This window comes from Eriocheir sinensis, chromosome 18 (genome assembly GCF_024679095.1).
Source record: "Eriocheir sinensis breed Jianghai 21 chromosome 18, ASM2467909v1, whole genome shotgun sequence".
NCBI lineage: Eukaryota > Metazoa > Arthropoda > Malacostraca > Decapoda > Varunidae > Eriocheir > Eriocheir sinensis.
In genome coordinates this window covers 5,292,369-5,309,664 of record NC_066526.1, presented here as the reverse complement: position 1 = coordinate 5,309,664, position 17,296 = coordinate 5,292,369, and the positions used below count along the sequence as shown (strand labels likewise).

General features: G+C 42.7%; 1 protein-coding gene across 1 annotated transcript; it reads right to left on the bottom strand.

Moving 5' to 3' along the window:
- LOC127000248 (uncharacterized) lies at positions 1 to 16,934 on the bottom strand. Its single transcript, XM_050863698.1, has 5 exons — positions 16,854 to 16,934; positions 15,961 to 16,038; positions 8,363 to 8,458; positions 3,386 to 3,489; positions 1 to 511 (listed from the first exon to the last, which is right to left on the bottom strand). The coding sequence occupies exons 2-5, from the start codon at positions 16,022 to 16,024 to the stop codon at positions 236 to 238; spliced, it is 540 nt and encodes a 179-aa protein (XP_050719655.1). The 5' UTR covers positions 16,025 to 16,038; positions 16,854 to 16,934; the 3' UTR covers positions 1 to 235.
- Between the last annotated feature and the right edge of the window lie 362 nt (positions 16,935 to 17,296).

Below are 17,296 nucleotides of genomic sequence, written 5' to 3'. Positions count from 1 at the left end.
TGCTACTTTGTACTTTTATTAAATATATATTTCTCTATATGAATTGTTTGTAAAACCTTTAAATAATTATACACTCTAACTCTCCTATTCTACAGTAGCACAACACAGTTTGCCATACTACACTCAATCATCTATTCACTATCCTCTTAATTCTATAATCACTTTTTGGAAAACCACGGATGCACATAAAAAAGTCCCTTCTCTATATTTTTTTCAGACTTACAACCAACACCAACTACTCTTCAGCAACTTCGTCCTCCAGCAGCTCCTCCTCCAGTGGCAGCTCCTCCTCCACTGGCAGCTCCTCCTCCACTTGCAGCTCCTCCTCCACGGGCAGCACCCCTTCCTCCTCATACTCCGTGTATATCCCCTCTTCCGTCTCGTCCTCGCGAATCAGCCCCACCATGCAGATGTGCCTCTTGACGCAGGGGCTCGGGCAGCACCTCTCCTTCTCGCCGCAGTAGCCGTCGGAGGCACACAACAGGTCCTTGGGGTCGCCCTTAGCCAGGATCTGTGCCGCCGAGAACCAGGTGAGTGAAGGGTCAGGTGCAGCGTTACCAGACTATCGCACTCAGAACATTGCATTTATCGGTTTCAGGCCCCAAATCTGTCGTGGCCACACCAGTAACGCTGTCCAATTAAAGATAAGTCCCGTAAAGTATCAATATTTTTCTATTATAGTTATTGATCAGACAACGATTAATACGATGTGCTAAGTGTGATAATCTGGCAAGTTTGGTCAAGTGGCGAGGTGTAGTGAGATGGTGAAGCAGCCTTTTATTATGAGCAGTTCTTAGGTCGGTACTGTCAGACGCCTCCGCCTATCATATCAACTATTTTCAGAGGCCAAAAGGGAGAGCAGCCTGGTTCTAATGAGTGTTTTTTTCAAGTTCATGATACAGAAGAAGGATCATACAACCACCAGGGTCATAGAACTACCCATGGAAATGCCCCAAACTCCCATGAAAGTCTTGTCAAATATGTGTGCTTGGCCCTAAATATTTCCTGCTTCTGAGGTTCATGTTTGATTGTTACATTGGGTTTCAATAAGTGGATGTAGATTTCTCACATCAACTATTTTCAAAGGCCAAAAAAGAGATCAGTCGTGTTGTAATAAGTATTTTTTTAGGTTCATGGTACAGAAGAAGGGTCAAACTACCACCAGGGCCATAAAACTACTCATGGAAATGCCCCAAACTCCCATGAAAGTCTTGTCATTTGTTTGCTTGGACGCCGAAACGTTTAATTATATGGCTCTTATTATGTTCTGCTTCAAAGTTTTATGTTCGATTGTTATTTGTGGTTTTATTAAGTGGATTTTGAGACAGCTCTTCGGTAAGTGACTTTTATATACGACAGGGCAACTACGTGGGAGCTTCCTTGGGGTCCGTCGGGAGTGGAGGCGGCGGGTGAGTGAAGCGACGCGCCCCTGTGTGTATGCTCCCCGTTAGTTAATTAGTTAGGCTTTTGTGTATTAATTTATTTTTATTAGATGGGGATAATTTATAGAGAGTGTTTTTTAGGCTTTTTGATGAGTGTACAGTTTGCATTTTATTTTTGAGGGTAATTTTTGTCTTTTTTTGTCGTTTCTCTTTGGTTAGAAGTCGATAATTTACGTAATACGGCTTGCAGGGGTTTTGGTGAGTGCGTAGCTTCATTTATTTGTTTCAGTTTTGCATCAGAGTTAGAGTTGGAGAGAGCGTGTTGTTTTGAAGCTAATTTTTGTATGAGTCAATAGTTTCTGTCTCTTCTTACATACTTGGGATACCTTCTTTTTGATAGGGGTGGATAGAGTACATTTCCGGTGGTGTTTTTTTTCAAGAGTCAGCTGTTTTTACTTATTGAGACCTGAATACGGTGACGCCATAGCTAGCGGAGGAAGCCTTAGCTGCAAGTTGGTCTGATCTTACAGCAGCGTTGCCAAAATATCGTACTCAAAACATCGCATTTATCAGTTCCAGGGCCCAAAACTTTCTTACCCACACATATAACGAAATTCCAATTAAAGTTTTCGTCAAAAGCATTACTTATTGGCGTTTGTTTGCGATAGCCGTGACTCAGAAACGGGAAAATACGATGTGCTGAGTGGCTGAGTACGATAATTTGGTAACCCTGTCCTAAAGGGATATTTTTTTGGCACGTGAATAAATTAAAGTACGGAGGCAAGCAGTTAGAGAAGCACTATTATCGCTGTCTTATTAGTGAAGATGAAAATGGTAGAGGAAAAGCGGGAGTGGAAAAAGAAAGATAGAGAAAAAAACACGGCAATCAAGAGACGAAGCCAGGAACAATGTGGCCTTCCCGGAAACCATTGAAAAAGGCGCTTCCACGTTACCTGAAGAAGCCCACACACACACACAAAAACGAAAGAAAAACGGAGAAAGAGGAAGAGAAAGAAGAGGACTGAGCATTAATGAGAGAGAGAGAGAGAGAGAGAGAGAGAGAGAGAGAGAGAGAGAGAGAGAGAGAGAGAGAGAGAGAGAGAGAGAGAGAGAGAGAGAGAGAGAGAGAGAGAGAGAGAGAGAGAGAGAGAGAGAGAGAGAGAGAGAGAGAGAGAGAGAGAGAGGTGGGGTGGGTGGGGGGGACGGTACGCAAGGCCTCCCCTCTCCCCCTCACAAAAAAAAAGAGATAGGGAGAAGGATACTAAGGGATACAGAAAAAGAAAGAAAATGAGAGAAAAAGAGAAAATGAAATATGAGTGTGTAGGGGGAGGGGGAAAGGTATGAATTAGTAAGGGAAAGAATGAAAGTTTTTTTTTTTGCGTGTGTTAGTGTGTGTGTCATATTATTAAACATTTCGGCGTCCAAGCACACATATTTGACAAGGCTTTCGTAGGAGTTTTGGCCATTTCCAGGGGTAGTTTTATGGCCCTGGTGGTAGTTTGACTCTTTTTTTTGTACCATGAAAGGAAAGGGACGCGAGTGATCTCCTTTTCAGCCTTTAGGATTGATATGAAAGGAGGAAGAGTCTAAAAATACCTTCCGTCCAAGCACACATATTTGACAAGGCTTTCGTAGGAGTTTTGGCCATTTCCGGGGGTAGTTTTGTGACCCTGGTGGTAGTTTGACCCTTTTTTTGCACTATGAAAGGGAAAGGGACGCGAGTGATCTTTTGGGACTTGAGAAATTGATGTGAGAGGAGGAAGAGTCTGAGAATACCGATCGACAAGCCTGTATTCTAAATCATATCGGCACTTCAGTTCTCTCGTTTGAAAAGAACCTCGTAGAAATTGCTGGGATTTTCATAGACTGCTTTATGATAGTTTTACCCAACTTCTGAACCTTGAACGGTAAAAATCACTCATGAAAACCCGGTTAATCATCTCTGTGGGCTTGAGAAATATCCGTGACGGGAGCCCGAGGAGTTAGCAGAACCAGTCACTTACCAGAGCCGGGGTGGTGTTGTTGAGGTAGATGCCGGAGCTCTTACATATGTGCTGGTCCACTGGGGGGCAGGCCAGGGTCTTGTGCTCCTCATGGTCTTCCGGAACTGTGTGGAGGAGGAGGAGGAAAGGGGCTTGATGCTGGTGGTGGTGGTAGTGGTGGTGATGGACGGAGATGGTGGTGATAGTTGTGGTGGTGTGTGTTGGGGGGGGATGGGGTGTGAAAAGTTATGGTAATAATGGTGGGAATAGTGGTGATATGTGGGAATGAATGGTATTGGTAATGGTGGTGATGGTGTTGAAGTGGTGATATGTACTTACGTATGAATTATAGGAGCGGCGAATAGCGGGCTTTTTTTTTCTACTCTTTTTATTGCCCTTGAGCCGTGTCCTCTGATGTTAAAAAAAAAAAAAAAAAATGGTGTTGGTGGTGATGTCGAAATGGTGGTGATATCGTTAGTCAGACGAGGAAACAGGAAGAAAATTACGAGTTAGACAGAAATAACGGAGTACAGCAAACAGGCAGAGACAGACAGAAACACCCACATCCACCACCACCGTCATATAGTGGTGACATGTGGGTATAAATGATAGTAGTGATGGTGGTGGTGGTGATGTAGAAATGGTGATGTTAGTTGTGGTGCCTCGTGCGTGGATGTGGTTAGAGCTTAGTGATGTTAAGTGATGAAAATGGTGATAACTGCAGTAGTGAGAGGTGCTGCGTGGAGATGATGATAATGGTGGTCGTAATAGTGATGATGATGACGGTGGTGGTGATAGTAAAGGTGATGAACTCTTAAAAATGTCAACAGGTAATTTTGTTGTTGAATCATGGGAAATACTGCGGTGGTGATGGTGATGGAGAGGCGGAGGTGGCGGTGGTGATGATGGAGTTGCAATTGGATGAATAAACACTCGAAATAACAATAGATACAATCGTCAGCGGGACTCGAAGGGGAAAGTGGCCGCGGCTTTGATAGTTGTGTTAGTAATGGGGGTGATTATTGCAGTGGTCACGGTCATGCTGGTGGTGGTGGTGGTTGGAGGGTCGTGGGTGAAGGTCATGGGGTGAGGGGTGGTGGGTAAGGGTGGTGGGGGTGAGGTGGGGGTGAGGTTGGTGGTTAGTGGTGAAAGTGATGGCAGTAAGGGTGGTGGTAGTAGGGATGAACTAGCAATAGGAGTGAAGTGGAAGATGGTGGTGATGGGTGGTGTGGATGGGGGTGGTGGTGAGGGTGGATAAGAGTCGTGGTGGTGGTGGTGGAGGTGGAAGTGGTGAAATAACCATAGCAACGACGATTAACACGGCGTATCCTCATTATATAAGTTCCCCCATGAATATGAATACCCTGTCAAAACTACATTAAAACTTGCAGCCCCGGAATATGCATGAGGTAGGAGAGCTATCGCGTAAATAAACAGAGGAATATGCATGAGCTGGATTTACGTTCGGCAGATCCACGTGAAATAATAAATGTTTGTTTTCCTCGTTAGCGCAAACACTAAAACAGCCGGAAAACAAGTGATAATTATGTTGTTGTTTTTTTCATTATTTTATCTTCAAAGCGAACTGTGCCACTCGAAGCCTTTGTATTTATATTTAATTATCTCTAGGAAAATACCGGTGAAATTTTACTTGTATTTAATTAAACTTTTTTTTTATCCTTCATATCGAGATAGGAATACCATCATGGCTATCAAAGAAACGTTACTATAAATCATGACTAGTTACTTTCACCCACTATTATTTTTTGCATTTGCTGTCTCCTATTTTTATCCTATGTTTTTTCCTTTCCCTTACATCCTTCATCACGACCACCGATGTACCCAATGTCCTTCACTACCCTCTGTTCTTACTTTCTCTTCTCCGCCGTTTCTTGTCTCCTTCCTAACCTTTACTCTTTTCCCTCTTTTCATCCTATTTTGTTACTTTCCTTCACATCTACCATCATGACTACAAATATTCGTTACTGTCCTTCAATCTCTGTCACTCTTACTCTCTATTCTCCACTGTCCCTTCGTCTAGTTCCGTCTCCTTCAGTACCCACCGCTGTCCCCTCTAGTCTCGTCTACATATCTTTAGTTTCTTTTCCTTACATCCTTGATCACTACACATATACGTTATTGTCGTTCATTGTCCACTGCTCTTACTCACTCTTCTACACTATCCCTTCTCCTCCTTTACTTCCCATCCCTTCACTGCCCACCTCAGGCACTCAAACTTACCATCTATTCTTTACTATCCCTACCTCTCCTTGCTTCTCCTTTACTACCCACCACTGTCAGTCACTCTTACCCTCTATCCTTCACTGTCCTTTCCTCTCCTACTTGTTCCTTTCACTGCCAATCACTCCTACCCTCTATTCTTCACTGCTCCTTCCTCTTTTTTCCATCCCCACCACCGCCAGTCACTGTTTCTCTCTATTCTTCACTGTCCCTTCCTCTCCTCTCTCCACCACTGTCAGTCACTCTTAACCTCTATTTCTCATTATCCCTTCCTCTCCTTCCGTCTCCTTCACTGTCCACTCCCGTCTCACCCACCTATCAGCACACCTCACCGTTCTCCAACACCCGACACTATTGATTCAGCATATTTTACCACTTCCCTCCCCTCTGCTGCTGTCATTCCCCACACATTAGCTGACCAGACTCACCCTGTCCCTGTTTCTCTTCCGTCATTTCGCATTGCATTTATTCATTAAGGTTCTGTATATATTTTTAAGAGGATGATGAGGGTGTTATGCGTCATCGAAATACATACACATTACAATATCCCTTCCCACGCATACTTAGTTGTTCTCTTATGTCTTTTAGATGCAACACAAACACACATTATGCTACACCAATTTTCAGATACACTTCCCATTAGTAAAGTAACACCCCTTAACCCATTACACCAAATTCATCAGTACTTGTTTATTTGCTGATACACTTATTCGTTACACTCATTATGCTACACCAATTTCCAGATACACTTCCCATTTGTAAACTAACACCGCCGCGCGTCCGGCCTCATCCCCTCAGCCCATTACTCCCTATTCATCTATACTCTTATTAACAGGTACACTTATTATCTACACCCTCCTCAATAAATGTCCTCTTTTTCAACCTCTTCCACTTATATTTACACCTGAATGAATAACTCTAAAATATACCCTTTCATTGCAGGCCTTATATAGGTTTGCTTTTCATCTCTCCCAAATACACTCACACTTGATATACACCCGCTAATTATGTCCATTAACTACACTTTTAATGGGTGTTCTTTTCATTCCATTCTCATCCTCGCAGAGCTGAATTGTTCTACCTTGAAACCACACTCATTGATGGTAGTATTTTCATCCCTCTTTCGTTTGCACTCACAAATTAGTTACAGCTCTTAATTACTTAGCTTTAATTGGCATTATTTAATCGCCCTTCCACTCATAGCTGAATTACACCTCTGAATACGATTTTAATTACATCTCCTAATTACATTACTTAATTGCACTCCTTAATTACATAACTTATTTTCACATTCAGAAATTGCACTTCATTATTATATCACCCGAATACACCTCTCAAATACGCCCCTTAGATAAATATATACACCTCTTGGCTACACTTTCACAATTACACTTCCTAATTGCACTACTTAATTACATACACTTATAATTACACCTCCCTTAATGCGTCCACAATTTCATTCCTTAATAGCACCACTGATTACACTCCTCACCTAAAACCCCTTTAATTACAACTCAACGATACCTGTTTAATTATGCCAATCAGTTACACATTCATAATTACACTCCAAACACCACTTAATTATACTAATTTTATTACAGCCCTTTATTTATGTCTCATTAACACCTCCATAATTACACTTCATAAACCACTTAATTGCACTCACATAATTTCATTCATTAATTGCTCCCCTTAATTACGCCCTTTAATTGTACCCCTTCATACCACCTTTTATTACCACTTTAATTACCACTTTTTTTAATGACCCTTGATTACGGCTACAGGTAATTACATCCCCCAATCACACCCTCTAATTACACCCACTTAATGACCCATTGATTACTCCTTTCAGCAGGTAATTACACTTTCCTAATTACACCCACTTAATGACCCATTGATTACTCCTGTCTGCAGGTGGTTACACTTTCCTAATTACACCCACTTAATTACCACTTATCAATGACCCCTTGATTACTCCTGCAGGTAATTACATCCCCAATCACACTCTTTAATTACCACCTATTAACGACCCCTTGATCACTCCTTTCTGCAGATAATTACATTTCCCTAATTACACCCACTTAATTACCACTTATCAATGGGCCTTTGATTACTGCCAAAGGTAATTACACCCCCTCAATCACACCTTGTAATTACCATCTATTAATGACCTCTTGATTACTTCTTTCTGCAGGTAATTTCTCCCCTAAATACAAATACACTCTGAAATTCCCCGCTCATGACCCCTTGATTAATTCTTTCTGTAGGTAATTACGGACCTTTAATTCAAAACTTTTAATTACCACCTATTAATAACCTCGTGACTACTTCTTTCTGCAGGTAATTTCTCCCCTAAATACAAATACACTGTGAAATTGCCCCCTTGATTAATTCTTTCTGTAGGTAATTACGGACCTTTAATTCCAAGCTTTTAATTATCCCCTTAACCCGGTAGCTGCGGGGGTCATATTTCTTAGGTTAGGTTAGGTTAGGCTAGGTTAGGTTAGGTTAGGTTAGGTTAGGTTAGATTAAAGGCCCCTCTAAGCAAAATAATGAGAAAGAATCATCACTCACGCAAACCATTTCATAATAAATATAAACGCATATGTGATCAGTTTATGCATCATCTATTTTGGGAGGTTTATATCATGGCATAAATTTGGCCCGTCGCTGCTACACGGTAAAGCCACAAATTTGGCCCGTCGCTGCTACCGGGTTAATGAGCCTTTAATTCCACCTTCCCGCAGGTATACTCACGCGGGAGGGAGCCGTCGTCGCAGCAGTAGGGACGGCCGTAGACGCACCAGTACCGGCAGCTCACGTGCTCACTGGGCTGCTCCTCCCTCGGCTCCTCTGTGGGTGAGTGTTGAGAGTTATTTTTTGCTTGGTTGGTTTTTCAGTTTATTACGCTGTTGTTTTGGTGGTGTTGGTGGAGGAGGAGGAGGAGGAGATGATAATGATGATGATGATGAAGATGGCAAAAAAAGATGATGAAGATGATGAGTATTCAGTTTAAGCGAAAGAGAATGAAGTATTTGATTATGGGACAGGAAGGAAAGAGAGAAGAAGAGGGAGAAGGAGGAGGAGGAGGAGATGGTAATGATGAAGATGATGAAGATGGCAAAAAGATGAAGATGATGAGTATTCAGTTTAAGGAAAGAGGATGAAGTATTTGAGGATGGAACAGAAGGAAAGAGAAGAGCGAGAAGGAGGAGGAGGAGGAGGTGGAGGAGGTGGAGGGGAGAATGGAGGGCAGGGAAGGAAGAGGACTTTAGTGGTTTGTGCAAGGAAACATGGAAACATGGACGAGCGGGCAGCAGAAAGCCTATCGGCTCATTACTAGGCTGCCTGCTTTCAGTGATTTAATCAATCTGTCAGCCAGAGGAGTGGCTCGGGAAGGATTAAAGGACTGCTGAACGTACTCGTGGATATGTTTTAGGTCGGTGATAAGAAAGGAAGAAAAAAAGGAAGAAAAGAATGACGGGTAGAATTATGGCTTTAGAAAAACATGAGTGAAGTGAATGAAAGGAACGACTGAAGAAGGTAAGATTGAAAGAAGGTGGCGACTGAATGAAAAGTTGGAGAGAGGAAAGGAGAGAGGGACTGAAAGGAAGGACGAAAGTAGAAAGTGAATGAAGGAGGAGAGAGTTGGGATGGAAAGCATAGTTGGTCTGAAAGGAAGGACGAAAGAAGGAAGTAAAAGAAGACAAAAAAATCGGAAAATAAAGAAAAAATAGAATAAAAAGAAAATAGCCTAATGAAAGGAAAATAAGAATAAATAAACTGAATGAGAGACAGAGGGAAATGATGGAGTGGCCAGTGGCATGGAACGAAAAGAGAGACAAAAAACGTGAGAGGAGGAAGACGATGGGAAGGAAGGGAAGCAAGGAGAGACAGAAGGCGAAGGAAAAGGTTGAATGTTATGGAAAAGAAGAGAAATCTAGGAAGGATGACAAGGAGAGAACTGAAGGAGGAAATTGAAGAAAAACTGAGCCCACCATCGTCTTCCTGAGAAAATTCTGCATCCCAAAAGCATAACTTTGTAACAGTAATGTAAAAACAAATATACGAATATCAGAGTTAAAGGAAGTAGTGGATAAACATTTTCTTGCACGTATTTCCCTTCATACGCCTCCGGTGTCTAGTGGTCAGCGTGCCTGGCTTCTATTCCGCGGGAATGAGTTCGTAGCGTCACTACTGACTGAAGGAATGAGTTCGTGACGTCCCTGCCCCGTCACGGCTGATGGAATGAAGGAATACGTTCGTGGCGGCCCTCCCCCGTCACGGCTTATGGAATGAAGGAATACGTTCGTGGCGGCCCTCCCCCGTCACGGCTTATGGAATGAAGGAATACGTTCGTGGCGGCCCTCCCCCGTCACGGCTGATGGAATGAAGGAATACGTTCGTGGCGGCCCTTCCGCTGTCACTGCTGATGGAATGAAGGCACGAGGAGTGCGTCGTGCGACTGCGCCATACAGGAACAAGTCAGCAGCAAACCCAGGCTCACCATTTCTGGGCTGGTACAGACTTGTTTACGAGAAGGGAACCCAAAGAAATGCCTGGTACGACTTACTTTACTTACTTACTTAACTGATACTGATGAATTACTGATATAGTCTGACTTCTGTTGAGAGAGAGAGAGAGAGAGAGAGAGAGAGAGAGAGAGAGAGAGAGAGAGAGAGAGAGAGAGAGAGAGAGAGAGAGAGAGAGAGAGAGAGAGAGAGAGAGAGAGAGAGAGAGAGAGAGAGAGAGAGAGAGAGAGAGAGAGAGAGAGAGATGACAGCAGCACGAGTAAGAGGAAAATAAAGGGAAAACGAGTAAATAGAAACAGACGGCTGAAGGGTGAGACGAGGGAAGGGCTGTGTCGAGGAGGGAGGGAGGGGAGAGAAGGTGTACTATATGAAGGTGGAAGAGTGTAAAAGGAAGAAGAAAGAGGGAGGAATGAAGGAAAGCAAGGTGGGGAGGGGGAGGAGAGAGGAGGACGGCGAGGCCGGAGGGCAGGGGTTGTGTATGTGTGTGTGTGTGTGTGTGTGTGTGTGTGTGTGTGTGTGTGTGTGTGTGTGTGGTTTAAGTTTATCTGAAGCATTATTATCATTATTGTTGGAATTATTATTATTACTGTTGATGTTGTTCTTGTCGTTTTACATTATCCGAATCCTCATCTTCCTCATCTTTCTTAATTTCTTTTCCTCCACCCCATCATCATCATCATCATCATCATAAACATCATATCAGAGCAAGGGGGGGAGGGGGGAGAGGGAGCCACGTTCTGAGCTAGGCCGCGCAGGTGAAAAATATTACCTGAATACATATTTGGTGAACGATAATTACCCTGTACATAATTCTTCCCGTGCATCAAAGGCGAGGATCGGGGATTAAGTGAACGTAAAAATAACCAATACTAATCAGGGCCGTGAATAATGTATGAGCGCATGTGTAATCAGGGAAAAAGAGGAGAATGTTGGAGAACGGGGTGAGGGGGTGAGGGAGGAGAAGGTGGTGAGGGGGTGAGGGGGTGAGGGGGTGAGGGAGGAGAAAAGGGTGAGGCGGGCAGCTTATATGTTCATGCCCGTGCCGTGGTGGAAGCATCCGACCATTGCTACGTAAATAATCATAAATGAAAAAAAGAACTGCATTGAGGAGGAAAGCAGATTGGGGTATTTTTTTGTTCCTCTTCATTTTCCGATTCACTGTTTATCATTCCCACGCATTTCCTATCTTCGTCTAACGGTTATTGTTGTTGTTCTTGCCACGTTAATACCCAACAAAGAAAAAAAGCTGTATTGAGGAGAAAAGTAGTTTAATGTGTTTTTCTCCGCTTCAGTTTACGATTCACTGTTTACCACTCCTGTTTATGTCCTCTTTTCGCTTTGGCAATGAACTACGTCGTATGTTACATTAGTCTGATTTGCATGAATATATCTGCGCCACGGGCTATCAAGTGAATGGTAAATATATCCTACTGAGCACTGATGAATGTGAATATGGAAACGGAATTCTGAATACCCCAAAATAGCTTGATTAAATATGAGAGAGAGAGAGAGAGAGAGAGAGAGAGAGAGAGAGAGAGAGAGAGAGAGAGAGAGAGAGAGAGAGAGAGAGAGAGAGAGAGAGAGAGAGAGAGAGAGAGAGAGTGTGTGTGCGGTCAAGCAGATGGTGTGCGTAAACTGGACATGAAGTAATAGTAAAGACCTTTGCTGACTCTTATAATAGAAAGTAGGTGAAGGTAATGACCAAAACAGGTATAACGAGTCTTGGTACCTCGAGTCGTCATAAAATTCAGGACAACAACACAGGTAAAGAGTTGCAGGCAGCCAAGAAGCGGCTCTGTGACGGGGAAATCGAGGGCGCGCGGTGAAAGGAGCGAGGCCTTACACCATCGCAAACACTGGCATTGACACTTGCATCAGAGCGAACCGTGGAGCAACGACCTCACCATAACGCACCATCGCCTTACCGAATCATGAAACACACCCTAGCGAACAGTGAGGCATTGAATTCACTATAATGTGCTTTGACTCAACCATAACATTGACACTTGCATCAGAGCGAACCGTGGAGCAACGACCTCGCCATAACGTACCAAAGCCTTACCGAATCATGAAACACACCCTAGTGAACAGTGACGCATTGAATTCACCATAACGTACCATTACCTTACCAAATAATGAAGCACACCAAAGCGAACAGTGGAGCAACGATCTCATCATAACGTACCAAAGCCTTACCGAATCATGAAACATCCTAGCGAACAGTGACGCATTGAATTCACCATAACGTACCATAGCCTTACCGAATCATGAAACATCCTAGCGAACAGTGACGCATTGAATTCACCATAACGCACCACAGCCTTACCGAATCATGAAACATCCTAGCGAACAGTGACGCATTGAATTCACCATAACGCACCACAGCCTTACCGAATCATGAAACATCCTAGCGAACAGTGACGCATTGAATTCACCATAACGCACCACAGCCTTACCGAATCATGAAACATCCTAGCGAACAGTGACGCATTGAATTCACCATAACGCACCACAGCCTTACCGAATCATGAAACACACCATAGCGAACAGTGACGCATTTGATCTCACCATAACGCACCAAAGCCTTACCGAATCATGAAACACACCCTAGCGAACAGTGACGCATTGATCTCACCATAACGCACCACAGCCTTACCGAATCATGAAACTCACCATAGAGAACAGTGACGCATTGATTCACCATAACGTACCATAACCTTACGAAATTATGATACACACCAGAGCGAACAGTGGAGCAACGACCTCACCACAACGCACCAAAGCCTTACCGAATAATGAAACACACCATAGCGAACAGTGACGCATTGAATTCACCATAACCATAAGATTGAAACTTGCATCAGAGCGCGCAGTGGAGTAACGACTTCACCATAACGTACCATAAGTCTACCAAAATAATGAAACACACGATAGCGAACAGAGTAAAACAATGAATTCGTTATAATTTATACCTTGACTCAACCATAACATTGAAACTTGCATCAGAGCGGACAGTGGCGCAATGAATTCACCAACGCGCCATATCTTTACCAACACAATAAAACTTGCAACGTAAAGAAAAATGACTCGTTAGTTTCACCATAACCTACCGTACCATACCAGGACATCGTAACGTGAACCACAGAGAGAAAACTAACGCAATGAACTCAATATTTCGTACCATAACTTTACCAAAACAATGAAACTTGCAACGCAAAGAAAAATGACTCGTTAATTTCACCATAACCTACCGTAACATAATACCAAGACATCGCAACTTGAACCACAGAGAGAAAACTAACGCAATGAACTCAGTATTTCGTACCATTACTTAACCAAAACATTGCAACTTTCACCATGACAAGCAGACACAATGACCCCACCACAATGTCCCATAACTCCACCGCAACATTGCAACTTTACACCCCAGCGAAAAATGACGCAGTAACTTCTCTATCGAGTACCCTAACACTACCATAACATCGCAACCTAAACCATACAGCGAACAATGACGCAGCAACTCAGTGTAGCGTACCGTGACTTACTGACTTTCAAAATAGTGAATACACGTATAGTGACTCGACGAAATAGTAACATTTTGCGCTAATGTACAATGCTTTTCGGACACCATAACATCGCAACCTAAACCATACAGCGAACAATGACGCAGCGACTCAGTGTAGCGTACTGTGACTTACTGACTTTCAAAATATTGAATGCCCTTATAGTGACTCGACGAAATAGTAACATTTTGCGCTGGTGTCCAATGCTTTTCGGAGTTATCATGAAAGCAATAAAGAAAACGATGCAGGATGTTCACATAATAACGCTTGATGCAAAATATAAAGAGAGGGAAGTCAAACAAAGACTCAACGATACCTGATATTTTACGCTGAAATTCAATGCTTTTCGGAGTCATCAGGCAAGCAATTAAGAAAGCGATGTCGAATGCTCACAAAACAACCATTGATGCAAAACATATAGAGCGAAGGTCAGGGAAGTGAAACAAAGACTCGGTGAAGCAGGTGAGCAAATGGAAAACAAAGTGACGATGGAAAGAGAGTGAAATTAAAAGCAAACTGTGCATGCATCTGGAGCACAGCAACACGCGACTCGTTAAATAAATTGTGGGCAGACAAGCAATTATTAAAACAAAGGCTAAATAAAAGGGTGCGAAGGGAAGCGAAATCGAGGACAAACTGGACCAAACGAAATTAAAAGCAAACGAGTCCGTGTAAAAGTAAGAGAGAGAGAGAGAGAGAGAGAGAGAGAGAGAGAGAGAGAGAGAGAGAGAGAGAGAGAGAGAGAGAGAGAGAGAGAGAGAGAGAGAGAGAGAGAGAGAGAGAGAGAGAGAGAGAAATAAAGTGTGTGTTTTTGTGTGTGAGGGTGGGTGGGGTGTGTGTGTGTGTGTGTGTGTGTGTGTGTGTGTGTGTGTGTGTCATTGCCTACGTTCCTCTCTTTTCTTTCCTTCCTAATCTCTTTTTTGTTTTCTTTCCTTCCTACCTTCCTTCCTTCTATTCTTCCTTCCCTCCTTCTTTTCTCCTCTGTTTAGTTTCCTTCCCTCATTATTTCTCTCATTTTTCCTTTCCCTTCCTTCCTTCCTTCCCTCATGCCCTACTCCTCCATTTTTTTCCCCTCTATTTCTTCTTTTTTTGTCGTTGATTTTCTGTTTTTTTTTATTGGTGCCTCTCCGTCTCTGTCTGTCTGTCTGTCTGTCTGTGCTTCAGTATGTCGTTACCAAAATACATATCTCAAAAACGGCACAGATCTTGAGCGTGTGACGTCCTGTGCAAGGGTGTTCTGGCCCCTCTCTGATAAACGATGAAAACTGAATGAATAACGACGAACATCTCTAAAAGTAAAATCTTGGCCAATATAGAGAACGATGTAGTCTTTGGAGTCCATTGTTTTAATTACAAACAGAGATTGCATGAGGAGGATACGCCTACGCCTACATGAAACACACCTACGCACACACACACACACACACACACATTCATCATACAAACATACACACACGTCCATCCTGTGTATACATAGTTACCTGATGTATGTGTGTTTGTGTGTGTGTGTGTGTTTGTCTATCCTTTTTTTATTTGTGTGTGTTTTATATTGAGATGAATCACACACACACACACACACACACACACACACACACACACACACACACACACACACACACACACACCATATAATCCATTTACCTTTCCTTCCGTCCTGTTCCTTTTCGTTGAGTGCAGGTTCCCCTCCCCTTCTGCTCCGCCCCCTCACCTCACCTCACCTCACCTCCCCCCCACGGTACAATATTTAGTACTCCAAGTTACCGTCGTTACACTGACGCAAGATAAGACATATGGCAACAGTTGGTGAACGAACCCGGGGGTTTCTCTGTGTCACAGTTACAAAAGCCCCACTATCTCTCTCTCTCTGTGCATCATCCTTTTGTCTCTGATTTTCGTTGACTTGTAGATTTAAGGGAGACTAACTTGATTTGACTATAGTTTGTGTGGTGTTCATGAATGTGCAGTGTCTATGTATATGCAATCTCTCTCTCTCTCTCTCTCTCTCTCTGTTATGTTTCTTTTATGATTTTTCTTCTATTTTCTTATGTCTTTTTTTTTTGCCTGACTGCTGACGTCCCATTTTCTCCTCGGATTGTCTTTTCTCTCTTTCTTTATCTTTTCTTTTCTTACTCTCTTTCTTTCTTTCTTTCTTTCTTTCTTTCTTTCTTTCTTTCTCTCTCTTCACAACCTTCCTTCTCTATCTCTCTTTCCTCTCTCTCTCTCTCTCTCTCTCTCTCTCTGAACAGCTGAAAACTCTCACCGAGGGCCGAGGTGCAGGAGATTCCCACAGTACCCAGCAGCAGTAAAATTGTGGCCAGATGCATCGTGTTGGGGCAATCTGCGGAAGGGAAACAGTTAGTGAGGGGGAGTTGTAAACCGATTAGAGAAAACACGACCACCGCCTGCCTGAAGTGCGCAGAAAAAAACAACAACAGCAAAATAAATAAAACGTTTCCTCTCCTAACAATTCCGCTCCTAAATTTAATCACCTGTGTCCGTATTCAGGAGTTTGGAGCGTGCGGGGAATATTATAATGGACGCTGTTATATATTTCGCTGCGCCGCCAAAATATTCAGTTAGGAGGAAAAAATAGAGGATGCTGATATGTTTAGCGAGGCAGATAAGAATAACTTCGATAGCTTTATGACATTACCCATCCGGCAGCAAAAGTTATAAAATGAGGTAAAGTTCGGGGAATATATATATGTGTGTGTGTGTGTGTGTGTGTGTGTGTGTGTGTGTGTGTGTGTGTGTGTGTGTGTGAGTGTGTGTGTGTGTGTGTGTGTGTGTGTGTGTGTGTGTGTGTGTGTGTGTAAAAAATTCAATGCAGTTTTGTCGGGGAATCAGGCGTTGATAATCAGGACAAAAAATAAAAAAGGGTTCTCGTCGCAAAACTGTTCTAAAAATATCAAACCAGTAAAATGTGTAAATGATTTTAAAAGTTATACCAAAAATAAGAACGTAGAAACAAAATATTTTCAAAAGTGGAGTATAGACTTTTTCTTTTCTTTTTCATTTCGTATTCAAAGACCAATAGATAGAATGAAAAAGAGAAAAAAACAAAAAAAAATATACATATCTCTCATAGGCAAACCGAAAGGGCATAAAAATAACGAAAAACACCGAGAAAGAAAACGGGATCGTATTGCCTACCTTCCAGAAACAAGTCGATAAACGCTCTCCCAGCTTGTCACTATCACACTGAGCTCCCCCTGACGCCGGTCCCTCCCTTTATACTCGGCAAGGAGAGAGTATTGCCGCGTCTCGTGTTGGCTGACTGACTGCTTTTTACGCCTTACTGAGCCACCTAAGAGCTCTGGGAAGGAGAAGAAGAAGAAGAAAAAGAAGAAGAAGGAGAAGGAGAAGAAGGAGAAGAAGGAGAAGGAGAAAAAGAGGAAGAAGATGAAGAAAATGATGATGATGATTATAATGAAAAAAAATTGAAGAAGAAGAGTAAGAAGAAGAAAAAAAGAAGACGAAAAGAAGAAGAAGAAGAAGAAGAAGAAGAAGAAGAAGAAGAAGAAAAGAAAAAGGTTAGTAGAGAGAGAGAGAGAGAGAGAGAGAGAGAGAGAGAGAGAGAGAGAGAGAGAGAGAGA

Excerpts from the sequence above, each read along its gene's own strand:
- LOC127000248 (XM_050863698.1), bottom strand. The coding sequence starts at position 16,024 with ATGCATCTGGCCACAATTTTACTGCTGCTGGGTACTGTGGGAATCTCC. Across the intron at positions 8,459-15,960 it reads CTCCTGCACCTCGGCCCTCG|AGGAGCCGAGGGAGGAGCAG; the intron begins GTGAGAGTTTTC and ends ACTCACCCACAG. Across the intron at positions 512-3,385 it reads ACAACACCACCCCGGCTCTG|ATCCTGGCTAAGGGCGACCC; the intron begins GTAAGTGACTGG and ends TCGGCGGCACAG.